Below are 18,639 nucleotides of genomic sequence, written 5' to 3'. Positions count from 1 at the left end.
ACAAAGTTTTCTTATCTTTCTTAAGACTTTCTTATCAACAAAGTTTGTAGTAGAAACGGCACTCAACCTAAAACTCCAAAAGTTCAGGGAGCCTATGGCATATCATGTAAAAATTTGGGAGCATAAATTTGAAATAAATACATGCTTGCCTAATGGTCCATGGGATACCAACAGCCTGGGCCTGCTAACACAGGAAAATGAAAGCAGTTGTTTTTTTGTGTTAGTAATTTCCTTGGATGAGTCTCAAATGAGTCCCTGGTTTTTTTATGAATAAAATAACTGTAATTTAGATTTCAGCACTTGTGCAGCTGATTGGGGTTCAAATCCAGGGTAGAACAGGAACACACACACACACACACACACACACACACACACACACACACACACACACACACACACACACACACACACACACACAGTCAACACACAACAAATTTGTGCATGGGTATACATTTTAAATAAGAAGCTATTAATGACTTAAATAAGGATATACCTTGCCTATGAGGCTATGTCAGTACTTTTTTAGATTCACATGGACGGTAGCCTTTACTAATTGGCTGCACTGCAAAGTAGCCAATATCTCTCTCTCTCTCTCTCTCTCTCTCTCTCTCTCTCTCTCTCTCTCTCTCTCTCTCTCTCTCTCTCTCACGATTGTGTAACCTATATTTTCCTTGGTGCTACTCTCCCTCTGCCAATACTATCAATAAAAAACATGGCACAACAAAGTGTGTCAATTGGCTTAAGCATGAAGACCAGCAGGCATAGCTCGCCGGCTAGTGTCACATTATTTTGCCCCTATTAATATTTGCCGTGACATGAAGTTTGGCATGACGACCCACGGACCCATAAAGATTATTATTGGCTCTCACGCACACCCAGTGTGAGTGTGACACACCTGTGTCAGGCTGTGTGCATCAGCATCACTACACGTCGGTCTCTCAGCCCCGCCCACTCTCGTTCAGGAATATAAATTCTACGACCTTGGGCTAGGTACTTCACTAAACTCATTACTCATATACCATTCATAGGTTTGACAGGTTTTTTAACGGTCGGTTTAAGGCTATTCAACGCAGCACCATGAGTACCAGGTCATATCGCTCCAATTATACACAATCTGCTATGCCCGTGTCCTTCTCACCTGTGGGCTACTCCAGAGCCGGTTCATTGAGGTCGCCAAGTGTCCACGGTGGAGCGGGGGGACGAAATGTACGCGTGTCTTACTCCACGTTGGGGAGGACCAACAACAGCAGCTTTGACCTGGCCGGTGCATTGTCCGCAGGGGACAATGGTGTCGGGATCAACGAGAAGGCCACGATGCAGAACCTCAACGACCGCCTGGCCAGCTACCTGCAGAAGGTGCGCACTCTGGAGACCGCTAATGCCCAGCTGGAGCGTCAGATCCGTGAGTGGTACGAGAATCAGGCACCTGCTGTCAGGGACTACAGCAAGTATGAGGCGATCATCGCGGACCTTCAGAAAAAGGTGAGAGAGACTGGAGGAGGGGTTCCCAAACACTGGGTCGTGACCCCCGGACACATTTTGTTTTTCAATATTGTTTCAATACATTTTCTTCACGTAATAAAAAAAATCACACCCGTGTGAAGTGAGGGGCGCTAATATTAAAGTCTTACTCATGTTGATTAGGTGATGTAATGGTGATGTAAAACAAACTGTGCCAACACAAATATTAACAATAAAGAGTATATGACGTAATGAGGGACAATATGACGAATTTTCCCTTCATTGTCAATGGCGTTTTTAAAACAAACCCTAAAAAAATGTGAATTAAAAACTAAATCAAATGTAATTTCATATAAGAAATTTTGTATACAAATCTAAGAAATGCCATAAATTTGAAAATAAATGTTTTATAAGTAGTCCTAGTGCAAATGCCGATCTACAAGTGTGTCGGCCCGAAGCTAGCTGTGAGCTTGTAGATCTGCTATGTAAAATGCTTTTCGTTTCATTACATATAATATATAATCTGTAGGCCTATAATCACTTAGGCCTACAGATTATATTAAATGAACCCACTTTTTCAAGCCAACCAGCAGCATACTGTAAGCATATAGCCAATATTGTTGTTGTTTTTCTTTCTTTTTTCTTATATAGTTTATTGTGTTTTCAGTCTTGGAAAATAACCTAATTATAGGGTTTGCAAGTTGCAACTGCCCTTTGTTCCCCTGATGTATAGCCTTAATATCTGTAGGTTTGTCACTTTGTAATTATTTGCTGTAGGTATATCTTATTAATGCAAGTCAAGTCATGCAAATGTATAGAAGCATAATTTATTGTCAATTAATCACTGTCTTTTAACTCAGATCAACAGTGCTACATTGGAAAATTCTACCATCATGCTACAGATTGACAATGCCAAATTGGCAGCAGAAGATTTTAAACTCAAGTAAGTGAAAAGACTTACTCCTGATAGACTTCGAAAACACACACACACACACACACACACACACACACACACACACACACACACACACACACACACACACACACACACACACACACACACACACACACTTCAGTAAGATTCCACAATTAACTTGCAATAAAAAGGTAACGCCTTTTCATTGGAATCCTAATTCAGTGGATTTTTGTCACAGAAGCATAACGGTCAGTTGATAATTGAAACTGGTAGAACTGGTTTTCTGTGCAGGTTCCATCTTATTTTATTATTGGTTACAACATCGCTTCAGGAAGGAAACAGGTATCAGGGTAACAGGGTATCGCCCCTATTCCATGTCGCCCCCGCTTTTTTCCGCCGACCTCACGCCGCCCACTCGGTGCGGTGGTTCTTTCATTCTTTATTTTGTTTTACTGAGAATAAGGTTAGAAATACGTTTAGGGTTAGGCATAGTTTTACTGGGGTTAAGGTTAGGAATAGATTAATTTAGGAATACCAGGCCGCACAGTTCCACCGGCTGTGCGCCCGAGGCGAGTTGGTAAAGGGGCGAGTTGTTTGGTATTATTCTCAGGAAGGACAGTAACATGAACCTTTGTGTTCCTTTCTCCATGGCAGGTTTGAGAATGAGTCTGCACTGTGCATGTCTGTGGAGACAGACATCGCTGGACTGCGTAGGCTGCTGGATGAGCTGACCATGGCCCGCTCAGACCTGGAGATGCAGGTCGAGGGCTTCAAGGAGGAGCTGGTGTACCTCAAGAAGAACCATGAAGAGGTGACTTTCAACAATCTTTCCCTGACCTGAGATCAGATTCTAAAAATGTCTTCTACATCCTGACAGCTTTCTGAAAAAGCTATGTTTCTGTCAGTCGTTCTTCGATTTTTCGAAAATAGCAGACCTACAAGATCGTAGCGCGCCATGAGCTTGTAGATCTGCTATTTTTCAATAGCTAAAGCATGACATGATGCTAACACCAAAATGGGTTAAGAGTATTCGGGTTGTCTTCTTTTTTCTCTGCATGAAAATGCACCATGCATAGTATTTTTTAATTCCTAGGTTGAGTCCTTTCAGCAATTAAAGTCAATAGAAAGTAAGGTACGGTAAAGTGTTGTGTGAAGCATCTCTTATACTAACAGTGATCTGTTTGCAGAACCTGTTTGAATTGTTTGTCATGCCTTTAATTTCTGTGTCTCAAAAGTTGTCAGAATTGTGTCCCTCAAACCTTGTCATCATGTACAGTAGGCCTAATACAATCCCACATATAAAAAGAAAGCACACTAAAGCCCCATTCAGACCGAAGAAGCAGAAGCTAGCTTCTGCTTCTTCGTCCCATGTTATCTCTATGCTGAACAGCTTCTGCGTTTAAAAGCTGGAACAATAGCTTTTTTTTGTTTTTGCTTTTTTTTTTGCTCACCGGAGCTTAACTTTAAAGCAGCTTTTAAAAGCTGGAGCTTTAAAAATCTGCGTGTAGCCAATCAGAGCACAGCGTGGTTTGAGGAGGCGGAGTTGAGCTCATTTTACAAAACCGAAAACCCTCTGGAAAGCTGTCCGACCCAATTGTCCGCATTAAAAAATAAACTTTTTGAATATGGGCTGTATATGAAATATGAATGGATATTTGGCAAGACCATAGCATATTTTGTGATAGAAATTAAAGTTTATATGAGAAACAAGTTGTCGAAGCGGTGAAAACAGGTTGTGTTCCGTGTGCCGTCGCGAGTGTCACGTTTCTGGGGACAAGTCATCGTGCATTCACCCCCCCCTCCGGTTCTCATCGAAGCTATGGATGGACTATTGAACTGAACTCTCCAGAACGCTATCCGTCGCTTGTGGACTGTTTGTGGACTAAACAGTGCACGCACACACACACGGTTGATAAATTAGCAGATATAGATAGATAGACAAACAACTAAACAATAATAGTTGTGTCGGAGTTTTCCCCAAAACCTTCCCCGAGAAGAGAGGAGTAGCAGCCCGCTCTCAGAGCGTTTCTGTGCCGATCCTCGTGTGTCTCTCGGTAGTATGTTGAAGCTTTTGCGCCGTCAATCAATACCTTTAAAATAAATAATTAATAGCCTTTATATCAGTTGTATGTACCCCCTCTATTTACCCCCCCCCCACACACACACACACACACACACACACAGTACGTAGTGCAGTAGTCCCGACTCCCTAGTACTGGAACGCCGAGGAGAGCTGTGCTCGGAGACGATTTGCTGGACGTTTCCTCGCACTAAAATTAATTGCCCTTGTCGCGGGACCTCGCCCTGAGCACAGGGTGTTGACCACTGGTGTACGCTCCTCGACACCCAGTCTCAACTTAGGGGGTCCTCCGCGGGCCGGGCCACAGGGTCCAGAAGTCGGTCCACTTTCGTGTGTGTGTGTGTGTGTGTGTGTGTGTGTCGCTGCATTGTATGTTGATTGTTGAAACGTGGGCACCGTGAATCATACCTTTAAAAAATAATTAATAGCCTTTATATCAGTTGTATGTACCCCCTCTATTTATGCAATATGTTGCCCATGTTTTGTGATTGGTTTGCTGCGTTCTGAATCGATAAACCAATCGCATATATTTATTTGAGGGAATCATTTCAGACAGCGCCGAGATAGGAGCTCCCTTCCACGGGAGACTTGGGACTGAATGTCCGGAAATCGCACGTAAACATAAGCTGTTTTAATTGCTTTTACGACGTGCTGGATACATACAATTGTATTTCTACGGTATGCTCTTTCTAAATCAACATTAACATTACATACAGAGCCGCCATTTAAAACAATGCCAGGAGGGTTTCGCTCGTGGCCTAGGGGGGAGAGGAGAGCGGAGTGGGGGGGGAGACATGAGCACTGAAGACGGGGGGATTGAGATCCCGTCCGTTCGGTTATTTACAAACAAGTTTACCAAGATTATATTATTTATTCATCCATACATAGGTTATGATGTAACTAAATATATAAGTATGTCTCCTCTACAGTCGCTATTTTACATTTTAGACTTTCAAATGCGCATCTGCTCAAACTGCCCGTCTCTCGTCTCAAAGCCAGACAGCCAGTCCAGGCAGCTTGAGTGACAGGTACCTTGTACACGCCCACTTTCTCAAAAAAAAGCTGCGTCTTTCTGAGTTCTGCTTCTGCTTTTTAAAGCAGCTTCTTCAATGTGAACGGAGCTTAAGGCCAAGATATTTCTGTATCTGTGTCTCTGTGTCCCTCCCAAATATGGAGTCAGTCTATGATGTCAATATCAATCATATTGATCTGCCGATCCAAACATCTTCCCACTTGGAAATACGCGGGCGAGTTTGAAGTCATTCTATCCCATATTGGCATATCGGTCAGATCGGCGGTTCTGTACAACCGGATCTCCATATACAGTATACCGGTACCTATATGGGCGTATCGGTCGGATCGGCGGTTCTGGACAACTGGCAATCCGACCAATTCGATGCCAGGCACCACACTCCCTTGGGCCGATGTGTGCGGCACATTTGACTTCCCTAAAAAGGATCAGGAAAAAATATGAATATCCCACCTACAGTAGGTCCAATTACCATATCACAAAAAAGATTTTACCGTATCATAATCATCATACAAGACTTTATAATTAAAGTAATTTGTCCCAAAGAAAAGATTATTAACAAGTATTACTCACAAGTTGCTGTTTAAGCTGTATTATTTACATAATATTCAAGTAAGTACTTTCCCACATATCAGTGGCGTCTTACATACCGGTATACAAACAGATCACACAGAACCTGTTTTGAATTGTCCCAAAGCCACAATTAACATAAATGGTCACGTTTGTCTCTCTGTCTGTCTCTCTTCAACAAGATCTCCCAACGTCCACTGAAAGCCAAATGCTTTGGTGGGGGGAAAAAAGATTTTACTGTGCAGACTGTACATTTACTGCTGTGCAAACTGTACAGTAAACTGTTTGCACAGTAAAATCTTTTTTTCTCCCCAACTGTGCTGTGGGGGAGGGGGGGGGGGGGAAACTGTACAGTTTGCACAGAGGTAAATACTTTTTTGGAGCTGAAGCTGTTCTTTCTGAAGCTTCACCACTCTGTGTCCTGTAGGATCTTGCTGTCATGCGTGGCAAAATGAGTTCCAGCTCTGTGAACGTGGAGATGGAATCAGCTCCCCAGCAGGACCTGAACCAGGTTATGGAAGAGATCAGACATCAGTATGAGGGCATCGTTGACAAGAACCGCCTTCAAATGGAGTCCTGGTACAAGGGACAGGTACAAGATATTGGTGTTCACTTTGTTTCATGGTTAGACCAACTATTAATTTCAAAACAGCTTTTATGCAAAAAGACAGGAAACTTGATAATTTGTTCCTAATCCTAATCATGTCATTCTTGCAGTTTGATGAGCTGAACAAGGTGGTGGAATACACAACAGATAGCCTCCAGTCTTCACAAAGCGAGATCAGCGAGCTCAAGAGGACCCTCCAGGGAATGCAAATTGAGTTGCAGTCCCAACACAGTCTGGTAAGACTGACAACACATATGCAGTGGTGCACGTGCTCACTCACGCATGCACAGCACCACAACAGACATGACAGCCAACACAGACAAACGTCTAACGTCTTGACATAAATAAATCAACAGTAAAATGTAAACAAATTAGTAATCACCTGTTAGATACTCATGCCTACCCCATGAGTTATGCTTCACCACTCAGGTTTTGTGCTCGAATGTGAGGTGAGTTAGAATCAAGGAAAGTCAGTGATAGGAAGACGAGTTAGAATTGAGCCAGCCAAGTGCATTGTACTCTCTGATATCTCTTTTTCAGTCATACCCACTTGCTCTGTCTTTTCTTGTCATGTAGAAAGAAGCCCTTGAAAGCCAGCTGGGAGAGACAGAGAGCCGATATCAGCTCCAACTGAACCATCTGCAGGCCATGGTCAATAACCTGGAGACTGACCTCGGACAGGTCAAGACGGACATCAACAGGCAGTCTTCTGAGTACCAGAGGCTGCTGGATATCAAGACCAGGTTGGAGATGGAGATTGCCGAGTACAGGAGACTGCTGGACGGAGAGGATGTGCAGTAAGGAAATCCACTTAAGCCCTATGTGTACTTTGTCATACAACGAAAAGCGATCTACAGGATCACAACGTGCCACACCACGACATACTCAAAATAGGGACGCCACGTTATACTGACACTCTCAGAGTTTAATTAAAACTCAGGATTTTGCAGTGTACTGTACGTATTGCAAATCCGCAAGTCAATACAATTAGTAGTTTCATGCAAGGTGTCTAAGAGGAATCAATTATTTATTTATTTAATACAAGCAGGACAACTAGTAATAATGTTGTATTGTTAACAAAGAATGCTAGGTATTGTGTCTGAATATTTTAATTGTTCTCATTCGAATGGAAACTGAATGTATGTTTTTTCTCCTTTATCAGGAAAAGTGTTGTAAAGACTGTCGAGTTCCAGCAGGTCAAGGTCGTAGAGGTCAAGGAGGTTAAACGTAAGTTACACTTGTGCTTTAAACTTCCATACTGTAGCTTTGTTGCAAATATTACTTAAAATAATATATATACTGTATATACATTGGTGGTCAGAAATGTTATATTGGTGGTCAGAGATGGTTCAATGGTCACAGCTGAGAGTTACAGAGTCACTTTTATACACTTGATGGCCTCTCATTGTTTCATACTCTTTGACTACAGTCTAAAAGAGGAATGGAAAGCTCTCCCTCCTTTTAAAGCCGCGCTATGCAAGATTAATAAGTTAAAATGCAAATGTTTTATCAATCTTTTATCAATATTTGAATCTAAATCAGGTATGGGGAATTAAATCATACAAGATCAGATTAGCCCTCCAATGATTCTTCACTGGCACTATTATGAAAATAGTTACCTAATTCTGCCACTTCGGGTCGCTAATTACGTAGAATGTGAAGTGCAGCGTTCTTCATACATTAATGTTCAATATTGGCTCAATTGTTTTCCTTTTCCTCCCAGCTGTTGTGCAAAAGAGAACACGGACAGTGATCGAGGAGATCGTGGATGGAAAGGTGGTGTCTCGTACGGTGGATGAGGATTTAGAGGACATCAATAATTAGTGGTGGAAACGTGATGTCCTGCACAATGCATGGATTGAGGGTGAATGTCATCAAGAAGTAGCTCCATACTGGATCTCATCATATCTGGGCCCAATTGTAGATGAACCATGCACCCGAGACTTTATTACTTTGAACTACTCATCTGAGTGCTTGCTTCTTGCTTCTCCTACCTTTTTGTAGGTGTCAATCGAAATACATTGATAATTTAATAAAAGCCTCTGTTAAGGAACTTCCTTCATATATCATAGTATAATAAAATATACTATTGCTGGGCTAAATAATTCAATTTTTTCTAACTATGGATGTGGAACGTCCGGTAGGCCTGCCCTACATCGATATTGACCGATGTTGTACACTGTGAAATGCTTCCTTTCAGTAGGGGACTCTACCCTCTGTGTTCCTGTTACAACATCTGGATTGCAAGGACAAATTATGCATGTTTGTATTTGGGACTTAACTTTTGAACCATGTGCTTTTTTTCTCTCCATTCTCTCTCTTGGTACATATATTATTTATTGTTTTCTTTTGGTAATGGAACCCAATTATAGGAATTTCTAAGGACGTAAATTTCACAGTAGAATTCTAATATAGGCTTCAGTTTTGGTGTCTGTTTTTTTTATAGAGCCTACAGTGAAACAGTGAAATAGAGTACATTCTTTAATCTAGGATATTGTTGATTTTTTTGTGGACCACAGGAAGTCTATAGCGATCACTTTATGGAAGCTAATGGGGATCCAAATAAAGAATAAAGATAAAAACACAGTTCATGTTTTGATTATTTTTTTATTTTGTATTTACAATTTGTTAATTTAAAAAAAATCGAGCATTATTTTTCTCTTTTTTTTGGTCAACGGTGGTTGGTGCTGGGGTTTGGGGGTATAGGATTTTTTTAAATGAGGCAAGGGGCAAGCCACTAGTTTTGTAGAATTTTAGAATTTGAATTATGTTTTATGTGCATTTTTTTGTATGCCTGTACCTGTGCCTTTCATCTAAAAATAAAATAAATAAATAAATAAATAACAGTCTTATTTTCACTCTGGCCTGCACTGTAGTTAGTTTTTCCTAATAACCTGTAGATGGCAGTATATTCAAAATTATAAATTGTCACACTTTCCTGAGCCCTTGGATTTTATGGTGATGCTCAATTGCTAATAATTTTTGCTTGGATTACCTCATGGGCCATGAATATAACAATTAAGAGCAAGCAATAGATTTTTTTAAGGGACCCTCATTGCGATCTTCAGTAGCATGCATTAACGTCTTTTGGCTAATAATAATAATAATAATTAGGTTATTATAGTATTATATTATATTTAAGTAATATAGGCTACTTAATATGTATAAAGCTGTAGCCTAATCATTTCAACTTATAGACCATTCTAAATATTTAGACCACTGGCCCAGCCTACAGCCAATGTCAAACAATGACAATAACCTATGGCTTCACAATGAAAATTAGTAAGCCTAATTCAAGTTTTGAATGCATTATCTTTTGCCTGTTGTCATAATATAAATACCAATGACCAGTTGATCAGTATAGTAAATCACGAAGAGAACATTTCAATTGGAAACAGGTCTATGTGTGTGTAATAATAAGCTGCACATGCATCTGCAGACACCACACTGCTGCTGCTCCTTTTTTCATTCTGTCTGGTAGCCATACATGGTAGCTCGTAGTCGTAAGTCACGATTTAAATGATGACAAAATTCTGCACCATGCACGGGAAACCATGACGTCAACACAGCACAGTCACATCCTCGGTGACGTATGGATTTGATAGTAGGTAGGTTATTGCCATCTGCTGGATGGTCTCAGTCACTAGCCTAACATTACGTCAGTGGTAGGAAACGGTGTCAGCATCACTGGATCGGCATAGGCTAGCCTGCCTGTGAAGTGTGTGTGTGTGTGTGTGTGTGTGTGTGTGTGTGTGTGTGTGTGTGTGTGTGTGTGTGTGTGTGTGTGTGTGTGTGTGTGCGTGTGTCACGATAGGTTAAAGTTCGGTTGGTAATATGTGACGCTGTCCATGGTGCTGAATCCAATTAATTTCTCCCACGAGTCACGACACTTACGATAAACCGTGCATCATCCATCCAATAAAAGGTCTGGGTTTCTGAGACTATCCATCCAACTATACACAGTTTAACTCTGATTCTGATATAGTGTCAGTTAAGCTATATAGTCTTACTTATAGCCTACTGAGGATTTTACTGTCCACCTCAAAAGTTTTCTCATTTGAGTAAAAAATAAGCAAACTCAGCAAAAGAGGGGGGGAAAAAACTCTCTCCACAGAAGTTACTAAATAATGACGCAATGAATGAAAGTGTGGAGAGGAGAGGAAGTTGTCCAAAAGACAGAAGGGTGTGCCGCTGTCCATGGTGCTGAATTTAATTAATTTCTCCGACGAGCAGTGGTGTAAAGTATACATTTACTCAAGTACTGTACTTAAGTACAATTTTGGTATTTACTCTGACTCTCTCTCTACTTTTTTAATTCCGAACTTTTACTTTTACATTGCAGTATACACCGCAATGTATACATTGCAGTGTACCACTGCCCACGAGTCACGACATGAACGACAAACGATGCATCCACCCACATGTAGTCTATACACAACAGATTAGCGTTATTTTAACACTGAGAGTGTTAGGCTACAAACTGATGACGTTTATTTGAAAGATAATAAAAAACATATACATTTTAGATCGTGCAGCATGCCATATAAACATTCCTTAATTGATGTTACAGTATATATGTTTTCCAAGCTATACTCATCATACAATCAACACAGCATAAGATTCAGTTCATCGTTCAGGTTATCATTTAGATTACGCTGTATAGGCTACTCATGAGATGTATGTGCAATAAATAAACGAAACAGCCAAACCACAACTCTCAATCTGGGGTGAAATGAAATGAGTGTGTGTGTGTGTGTGTGTGTGTGTGTGTGTGTGTGTGTGTGTGTGTGTGTGTGTGTGTGTGTGTGTGTGTGTGTGTGTGTGTGTGTGTGTGTGTGTGTGTGTGTGTGTGTGTGTGTGTGTGTGTCACAGACAGAGAAAGAGGGGGGGTTAGGACTCAAGGATAACTATATAAAAAAGCGTTGAAAGCACATTGGCAGGAGAGGCCCCTTTTTTCATTTGCGTCTCCATTAAAGGAAGGAAGATGTTAACTGTTTTATCTCTCAGTCTCAACTCTCAGAGAGAGCGGTAGCAAGTAGTGCATTAACAGTATAGAGAGAGAGAGAGAGAGAGAGAGAGAGAGAGAGAGAGAGAGAGAGAGAGAGAGGGCGGGCTCCGCCTATAGCGCCCAACATCAAACTCGAGTCCAGCGGCGGCATCATCCAAGTAATCCAGGGGTCTCTCTGCCTAGCCTGCTACATGCCAGCTCCTGGAGTGGACATGGGTTCCCCGTAAACCGGCGGTGGAGGGGAGCGGCGGGCAGGCGGGGGGTGGGGGGAACGCCAAGAGTAGTGGTAAAAAGCCGAGGACAAACAAAAGCACAACCGTGGGTGCCTGGAGCCATGAGCGGTTTGCACTATTCACCAGAACTGCAGCAGCTGCTGTTCTTCCCGTGGACTATGTCGTGAGGTGTGGCTCCCAACGCTCGGGATTCTGTCAGTCGAAACGACACGCCAAGGAGGGGTGGTGGTGGTGGAAAACATGTCCGCCTCAGTGGGGCCCCAAGGCGGCCCTCGCCCACCCACCGTGCCGCCATCCATGCCGGACACGCCGGACCTCAGCCACCTCACGGAGGAGGAGAGGGAGATCATCATGGCAGTGATGGTTCGGCAAAAAGAGGAAGAGGAGAAAGAAGATGCCATGTTAAAGTAAGGACAGCAATTCGTTTGTGTGAGCTTGAAACGCGTAAAGCATTTACCCCATTCAAGAGAAAGGCATCCCTGGACAATGACAGCGATTTGAATTGAACATACCGGTACCAACATTACAGCCTACCTGTCGTCTGTCGTTCTGGTGGACATCATTCCCCACCACAGCTGTTACAATTCACAGCTATTGTGCTGCATGTGTGCATGTTGTCATTATTGTTGTAAAACTGCCGCGGTTGCAATGCCAGTGCAGATTAAACCTTCGAATAATTTAACCCAAGAGACGCGAAGACCATCGTGTGGTTCGAAAATATCCACCTGGTCATATCATAATATGATATGATATAGTAGCCTAAAAGCAACCAGCTAGGCCTGTTTATTCGTATAGGCCCACATATTGTAGCAGGTGTAGGTGCCACGCAGCTACACATGTTCATTCACAAGCACGTATACATTAAAATAATAGCCCATACTGTGACAGCCCTTCTGAAGGGTGCACCGTGCAGGCTGCCAGCCGAGTGTTACGCGTGTAGGCAGCGCGGACACGGCTCGGCTGTGGTGATGGCCGGGGTGTGACAGTGGGGGGGTGCTGGGGATGAATCATACCTCTCTATCCTCCACCCGTTTTAGTGAATGGGGAAAGTAGGCTGTGCCATCTTCAGTTTCACATGTCGGTCGGTATCCATATTAGCTGATATTTTCTCAGTAACGTAGCCCATTTACGCACATGTAGATACAGTATCAGGCTAAAAGTGGGTTCGTCAACAACGCAAGACGAAAGGTTTTACACGGGGAAGATATGTGACCCTTTTATGAGGGGACAATCATCGTGACATTGTAGCGTGCGTTAATGATGCTCGTGGATCGAGTGGCAAACCATTTGATACACTCGCTCGCTTCGACGGACGGTTCGTGAGACCGTCATTTCTCCAACCCACGGCATGAGTGAACGGGGTGTGGTTGAGAATCTCATCATAAGATACTGATAGCGCGAGTATTTGTAAGGCTTGACGGAAATTTCGAGCCAGTGTCATACTCAAACCCTATAGTCCATTCGTTCATGCTTGAAGCAGCTGTTGTGTGCTATAGTGTGTCTGTCATCCCCGTGGTCGTCTCTGTCTATCGTGAGGGGAGGGTTACATTGTAGGATTTTGTCTCGGGGGATCTCCACCTGTCAGTTTCCGACAGCGACCATCGGACCTCAATAATGCCTGTAAGGATTCCGCTATTATAGGCTTTAAAAAACGTTTAAAAAAGCTAGGCCTACTATAATGCTGTTAAAAAGGTGTGTCAATGTTTTTTAGATTTATTCTGGATACGAAATAATGTGACAGTAGACCTAGCCAATCATTAGCCTACCACTTGATACAATTGCGATTTTCATTTCCTGATTGGAGCATTGGAAAAGCAGGTGGCTGTCTGTCTTTCTTGATATGAGAGGAAGGAAGTGATGTATTTAATGTTCCATGAGGACCTCCGCTGCTCAGGTTCAGTCAATAATGGCCTCATCATCTGGATCATTGATGGGATCCATACTCAGCCAGTGAGCGGCGCTCACACACTGACCACGTGTTGTACTGTACATAGACCTACGCTATACACATGGCGGTGGTCCCTCTTATCACGGTTGGATAAATGGTGTGATTAAAAAAAACCTTATTCAGTTCAGTTGCTTGTGGACAGTGTACACTAGCCTTGCTGTAACAGCTTGATATGTTGTTGCATGATGTTCGGTGGTGGATATGGCAACACTGAAGTAAGCATGGGGAAGGAGATAGGGAACATTTCAATAGCAGTTTCAGATAGTTGATACTGATAGACTGGGGCAGTATCTTTGTATGGATTGGCTGTAGGCATGATTCCCACATTATCCTCAGTGCATTGTGGATTGAATCACAGACTTACTCAGTGATGAAGGCACACAACTAAACTAACTAAACTTTTGCCAGATGATGATCCCAACAAAAAAATATCGGTTCTATAATTCTATAATTATTCTGTATAGTCTTAATGTATATTCATTCCTGTTTCAATACTGAAGTCAATGTTTGATGAAGGTCCACATCAGGTGGCCCTTTGTGCTGCACTGTCAGACGACATGCACAAATGAGGCATTATAGGATTAGCACGCTATTACGAGTTAGGAATGAAGTCTCCTGCTCAACACAAATAATACTATTTGCCCAAAAGTAAAGAATAGTAATGAAAACTAATGCCTTGTTTTTTGTTTCTTTGTTTGTTTGTTGAAAGCTCCTTTAAACCCCTCACCTCACATATCGTCTATAGCTTATGATACTGTACACCCACAAACTATTTTCTAGGGTTAGATACTGTACACCCACAAACTATTATCTATAGGCTTAGATACTGTACACCCACAAACTATTAATCTAGGGGGGGGGGGGGGGGGGGGTGGAAACACACATTCAAGTGGGATCTGCACTCATCTGCTCTCATGGGTTCCAATAAAATTACATCAGCCATAGAAATGTTTTACTTTTGTCAGTCTATCTATGGCAACAGACTTGTAAACTAAGTCTAAGACATTCACCAGTAAGACTGACCTTTCCCACAAATACATGATAGGCCTATATGTTCACAGACACACACTGTTCAGGGGTCTGCCATGAGAATAGTCACACTAGTGGTCACATTGTAATGTACATCTTGTTTACTGTGTCAGGGGTGCCCAGGGGCCATACATTGCCAAGGCGCACTGTTGCTCCAATACACACCACACTTGCCACAGACACTGTTCAGGGGTCTGCCATGGGAATTGTAAAACCAAAAAGCTTAAATTGCACGCAGGGTGCTACAGTAGTGTTACATCAGTTTTGAGTGCTTAAAATGACCATAACTCGTGACAATTGCTCTGCCCAGTGCCATAGGACTAGGTTTGAAGTAGGCTAGTAAAATAACCAAAGATATGTGATTGTAGAAAAGGGTGAAGATATTTGGTGATTTCATCAAGTTTATACAGTAAAAGAATGGCAAAGTTCCAAACTTATATGAATGTACATAACCAAATCTAAATCATATATTTGTTTCAACATCTAATGTGACAGTGCAGTCCAATCTAGTTCTAAGGGCCTGAGACCTGAACAGCTGGTAGTGATGGATGAGAGCTGTATCTCTCACCATCACCCCAATCCCCAGGATGGGAGTGGCCTGTTGTCCTTCCATGAGTGTTGGCTCTGGGCTAATGATTAGCCTGCCAGGCCATGGGAAGGCAGCACCTGCTTTTCTTTTTGCCGATACGCTATCTGATGTTGCCTAGTACACCAGACACTTTATGGACTTTTATCATGACTGTAGACCCCCACTGGCAGTGTTAAGTGAACTGTCAAGACACTAGGAGGAAATGTGAGGCAGGAGCTTAATCCACTCACCCCAGCCTCTTATCATCCACAGAACCTTTGATGTTTCCAAAATTATAAATATAGACAGATCTTTCAATTATTGATTTGCTACAGTAAGCAGAGGTGTTATAGTCCTGCCATAGAGGGGATGGGTGTGCACTGTGCAGCGACAGGACAGAGCAGTACAAGTGGCGGTGGAAGCATTGAGTGGGAGCCATGCCACTTTCAAGAGGGGCTTGTTTCTGGGCTGCCCTATGCTGGACATTGAGAACGAGAGGAATCAGAGCCCTGAGAGGAAGTGGAGGAGGGGGACAGGGGAGGGAGTTGGAGGCTTAAGTATTATAATACTGTGGACAGATAACAGGAGGGAGCACATTTACGGTTAATCGCAAAGTTCACAGAACTGATCAGGAGTCATTTTCATGTCTGTAGACCAGACATACATTCACTTCAAAGTGACAGCTTCTTTGCTGATCACTATATGTCTGTTGTGCCTTTCTGAGCGGTGCCTAACCACTCCAATGACTGGATCTGTCTGTCTATCTGTCTGTCTGTCTGTCTGTCTGTCTGTCTGTCTGTCTGTCTGTCTGTCTGTCTGTCTGTCTGTCTGTCTGTCTGTCTGTCTGTCTGTCTGTCTGTCTGTCTGTCTGTCTGTCTGTCTGTCTGTCTGTCTGTCTGTCTGTGTGTGTGTGTGTGTGTGTGTGTGTGTGTGTGTGTGTGTGTGTGTGTCAGCGGTTTTGTTGAGCAGCGTGCACCGGTCAGTTCACATAGGTGTGCTTTTTTAAGGGGCGCTAGCCCCTCCCTATGCCTAGCTTTGTGTGTACCCCATAGCGATGATTTGATTTGCTGAGGATAAAAAGAGAGGACAGAAAAGTGAGGACGCCAATTATGATTGGCCGGAATGTGATGATGTATGATGATAACAGCGCCCCTCACTTCACACAATTTACAAGTGTTATTTTATTTGTATAAATAGCAGATCTACAAGCTCACAATGCATCACATTGCGACGCATTGTGAGCTTAGTAATGTTTTGTAATTATTCGTAATTATTGTCTGTTTTTATTGTTGTCATTTTTGTGGACCAAAGGAAGTCTAGCGACCACTTTATGAAAGCTAATGATGAATAAAGATATAAGCCAACACATAACCCAGTCAAAGTGGTACAGTATAAACAACGGCTAAAAAGTATATAGGAATAAGAGATACAGATTAGCCTCAAAGGTATACAGGTTTTATGCGTTGCAGTTTGCGTTTGTCTCAGCTTGTTAATAGTTTGTAGTTCTAAAACCAAGAAGTGATTCCCTCGTCATATATTTCCACTGCCTTTTTTCCCCAAAGGATCTTTTTTTGCAGAAAATAAGGTCTGTGGTGGTTGACACAAGCTAGAAAGTATAACTTATTTTTAACTGCTTGTAAAAAAAGAAAGTGGTATTAATTGGGTTCTTCTAAAATCACCGAAAGTTAGTGTGGAGATCTTGTTGAACAAAATATGTAAATAATAAATATCATATATAATTATAATAATAAGCCTTATACGAATAAGCCTTATTTTCGTCATTGAGCCAAAACCCAATGTAAAGATTATTTTGGAAATCTGTGGTAGCAAGGAATCCATGACTTCCGGGTTGGCCTACAAAAAGACATCATCCCTGTAGCACTTTATAAAGCTCACTGAATTTAATTAAATGTCACACAGACACAGTGTTCATATTATAAGAATATACACACTAGTTCAGTCCCTTCTCTATTCCTTCTCTCTATCTCCCTCTCCCCTCCCCCTCATCTCTCTCTCTCTCTCTCTCTCTCTCTCTCTCTCTCTCTCTCTCTCTCTCTCTGGCTCTCTTTCAGACACTCTTTTTTACATGCTGCTTTATTTATTAAATTGCATCAGCTGCAGTGCTGAGGGGATTGTTGACTGACAGACAGGGTCCCTGTCCGAGGTTGACACACACAGCTGGTTTCTGTGACCCCATGACTAGATGTGGAATGAAGCTGGAGGTCAATGCTGACTGCATGCAGAACATCACCCAAGCCACTGACATATAGCTGTTGACAATGTGGCACCTGGGTTAACTTTTTTAACATTAACCACTTAAGCCCTGTATACATTGCTTTACGATGAATTGTGAAAATGGCCGATCTACTAGCTTGTAGATTTTCCAAAATGACAATTGATTAAAGTTAACTGGATATAGCATTGCTATCAGGCTTACTCTGTCTATAGGCGTGACAATGTAGGCTACTAGAGATTCCCCCGCTATTCATTCCAATGGAAGTGGCGTTTTGAAGCACCTAGAAGACTGCCAGAAGTACCATTATAACTCAATGGCTCGAGTGAGCGGAAGTTGAGAGCGGTCTCAAATTTGAGGTCAGGGTTGACATACGTTACGCACAGGACGTCACTGAATGTCCGTCCACCTCCATGAACATGCTGCAGTTCCAGTTTTGGCCAGTAGGTAGCTTCAACGTTGGACAGCCGTTCTGGGGGCTTGCATGGAACCTCTCCCTCCACTGTATGTAGTTCTGAGATGAGGTTCCACCACGCTGGGTACCGGCATAGTGCGACACCAGCCAATATTTTCCACGATGCACACTTACCTATTGTATTTACACACATTGTATCCAAAAAGTAAAGGTCAGGCTCCCTGCTCTCAGATGTTTTATTTTCTAGCGGGCAAGAAAATCTAACCGGGTTGAAACAAATCGCTTTTTTAGTCAGCCTGTGCCATGTTTTCCCAATGCAATCTTACGGAAGCAGTACTGTGCATGTGGATGGGGTCTGACTGGCCACAGGCTGACTAAATAAGCGGGTGCATGTCGCACTATGCCGGCACCTGGTGCAGTGGGACCTTAGCTTGGAGCTATATAGCAGAGGGAGATGTTCCAAATGGGACAAAAGTGTGCTTTAGGGTTGCCAACAACCGTCCCTTGAAATACTGAATCGTCCCTTATTTGGACACAAAAA

General features: G+C 42.5%; 2 protein-coding genes across 2 annotated transcripts in view; both read left to right on the top strand.

The window, feature by feature from the left end:
- The first annotated feature begins 1,004 nt into the window (after positions 1–1,004).
- On the top strand, positions 1,005–8,727 carry LOC308313249 (keratin, type I cytoskeletal 19-like). Its single transcript, XM_080760256.1, has 8 exons — positions 1,005–1,482; positions 2,322–2,404; positions 3,032–3,188; positions 6,485–6,649; positions 6,775–6,900; positions 7,241–7,461; positions 7,827–7,891; positions 8,388–8,727. The coding sequence occupies exons 1-8, from the start codon at positions 1,078–1,080 to the stop codon at positions 8,486–8,488; spliced, it is 1,323 nt and encodes a 440-aa protein (XP_080616382.1). The 5' UTR covers positions 1,005–1,077; the 3' UTR covers positions 8,489–8,727.
- Positions 8,728–12,145: 3,418 nt separating this feature from the next.
- The window catches only part of LOC308312386 (regulating synaptic membrane exocytosis protein 1-like), a gene marked incomplete at both ends in the record, with an annotated part of 39,504 nt that continues 33,010 nt past the window's right edge, over positions 12,146–18,639 (top strand). Inside the window, one exon of the mRNA XM_080758990.1 lies at positions 12,146–12,312. Coding sequence (XP_080615116.1) covers positions 12,146–12,312 — 167 coding nt within the window. The remainder of the gene's footprint in view (positions 12,313–18,639) is intronic.

Source organism: Protomyctophum bolini (genome assembly GCF_963924005.1).
Source record: "Protomyctophum bolini genome assembly, chromosome: 3".
Taxonomy (NCBI): Eukaryota; Metazoa; Chordata; class Actinopteri; order Myctophiformes; family Myctophidae; genus Protomyctophum; species Protomyctophum bolini.
The sequence above is the reverse complement of the archived record's forward strand: the minus strand, read 5'-3'. Positions and strand labels throughout refer to the sequence as shown.

What these genes read in the sequence shown, in the direction of transcription:
- LOC308313249 (XM_080760256.1), top strand. Translation starts at nt 1,078, where the DNA reads ATGAGTACCAGGTCATATCGCTCCAATTATACACAATCTGCTATGCCC. An exon ending in AGTCCTGGTACAAGGGACAG is followed by an intron (nt 6,650 to 6,774) that starts GTACAAGATATT and finishes TCATTCTTGCAG; the next exon opens with TTTGATGAGCTGAACAAGGT. An exon ending in CTGGACGGAGAGGATGTGCA is followed by an intron (nt 7,462 to 7,826) that starts GTAAGGAAATCC and finishes CTCCTTTATCAG; the next exon opens with GAAAAGTGTTGTAAAGACTG.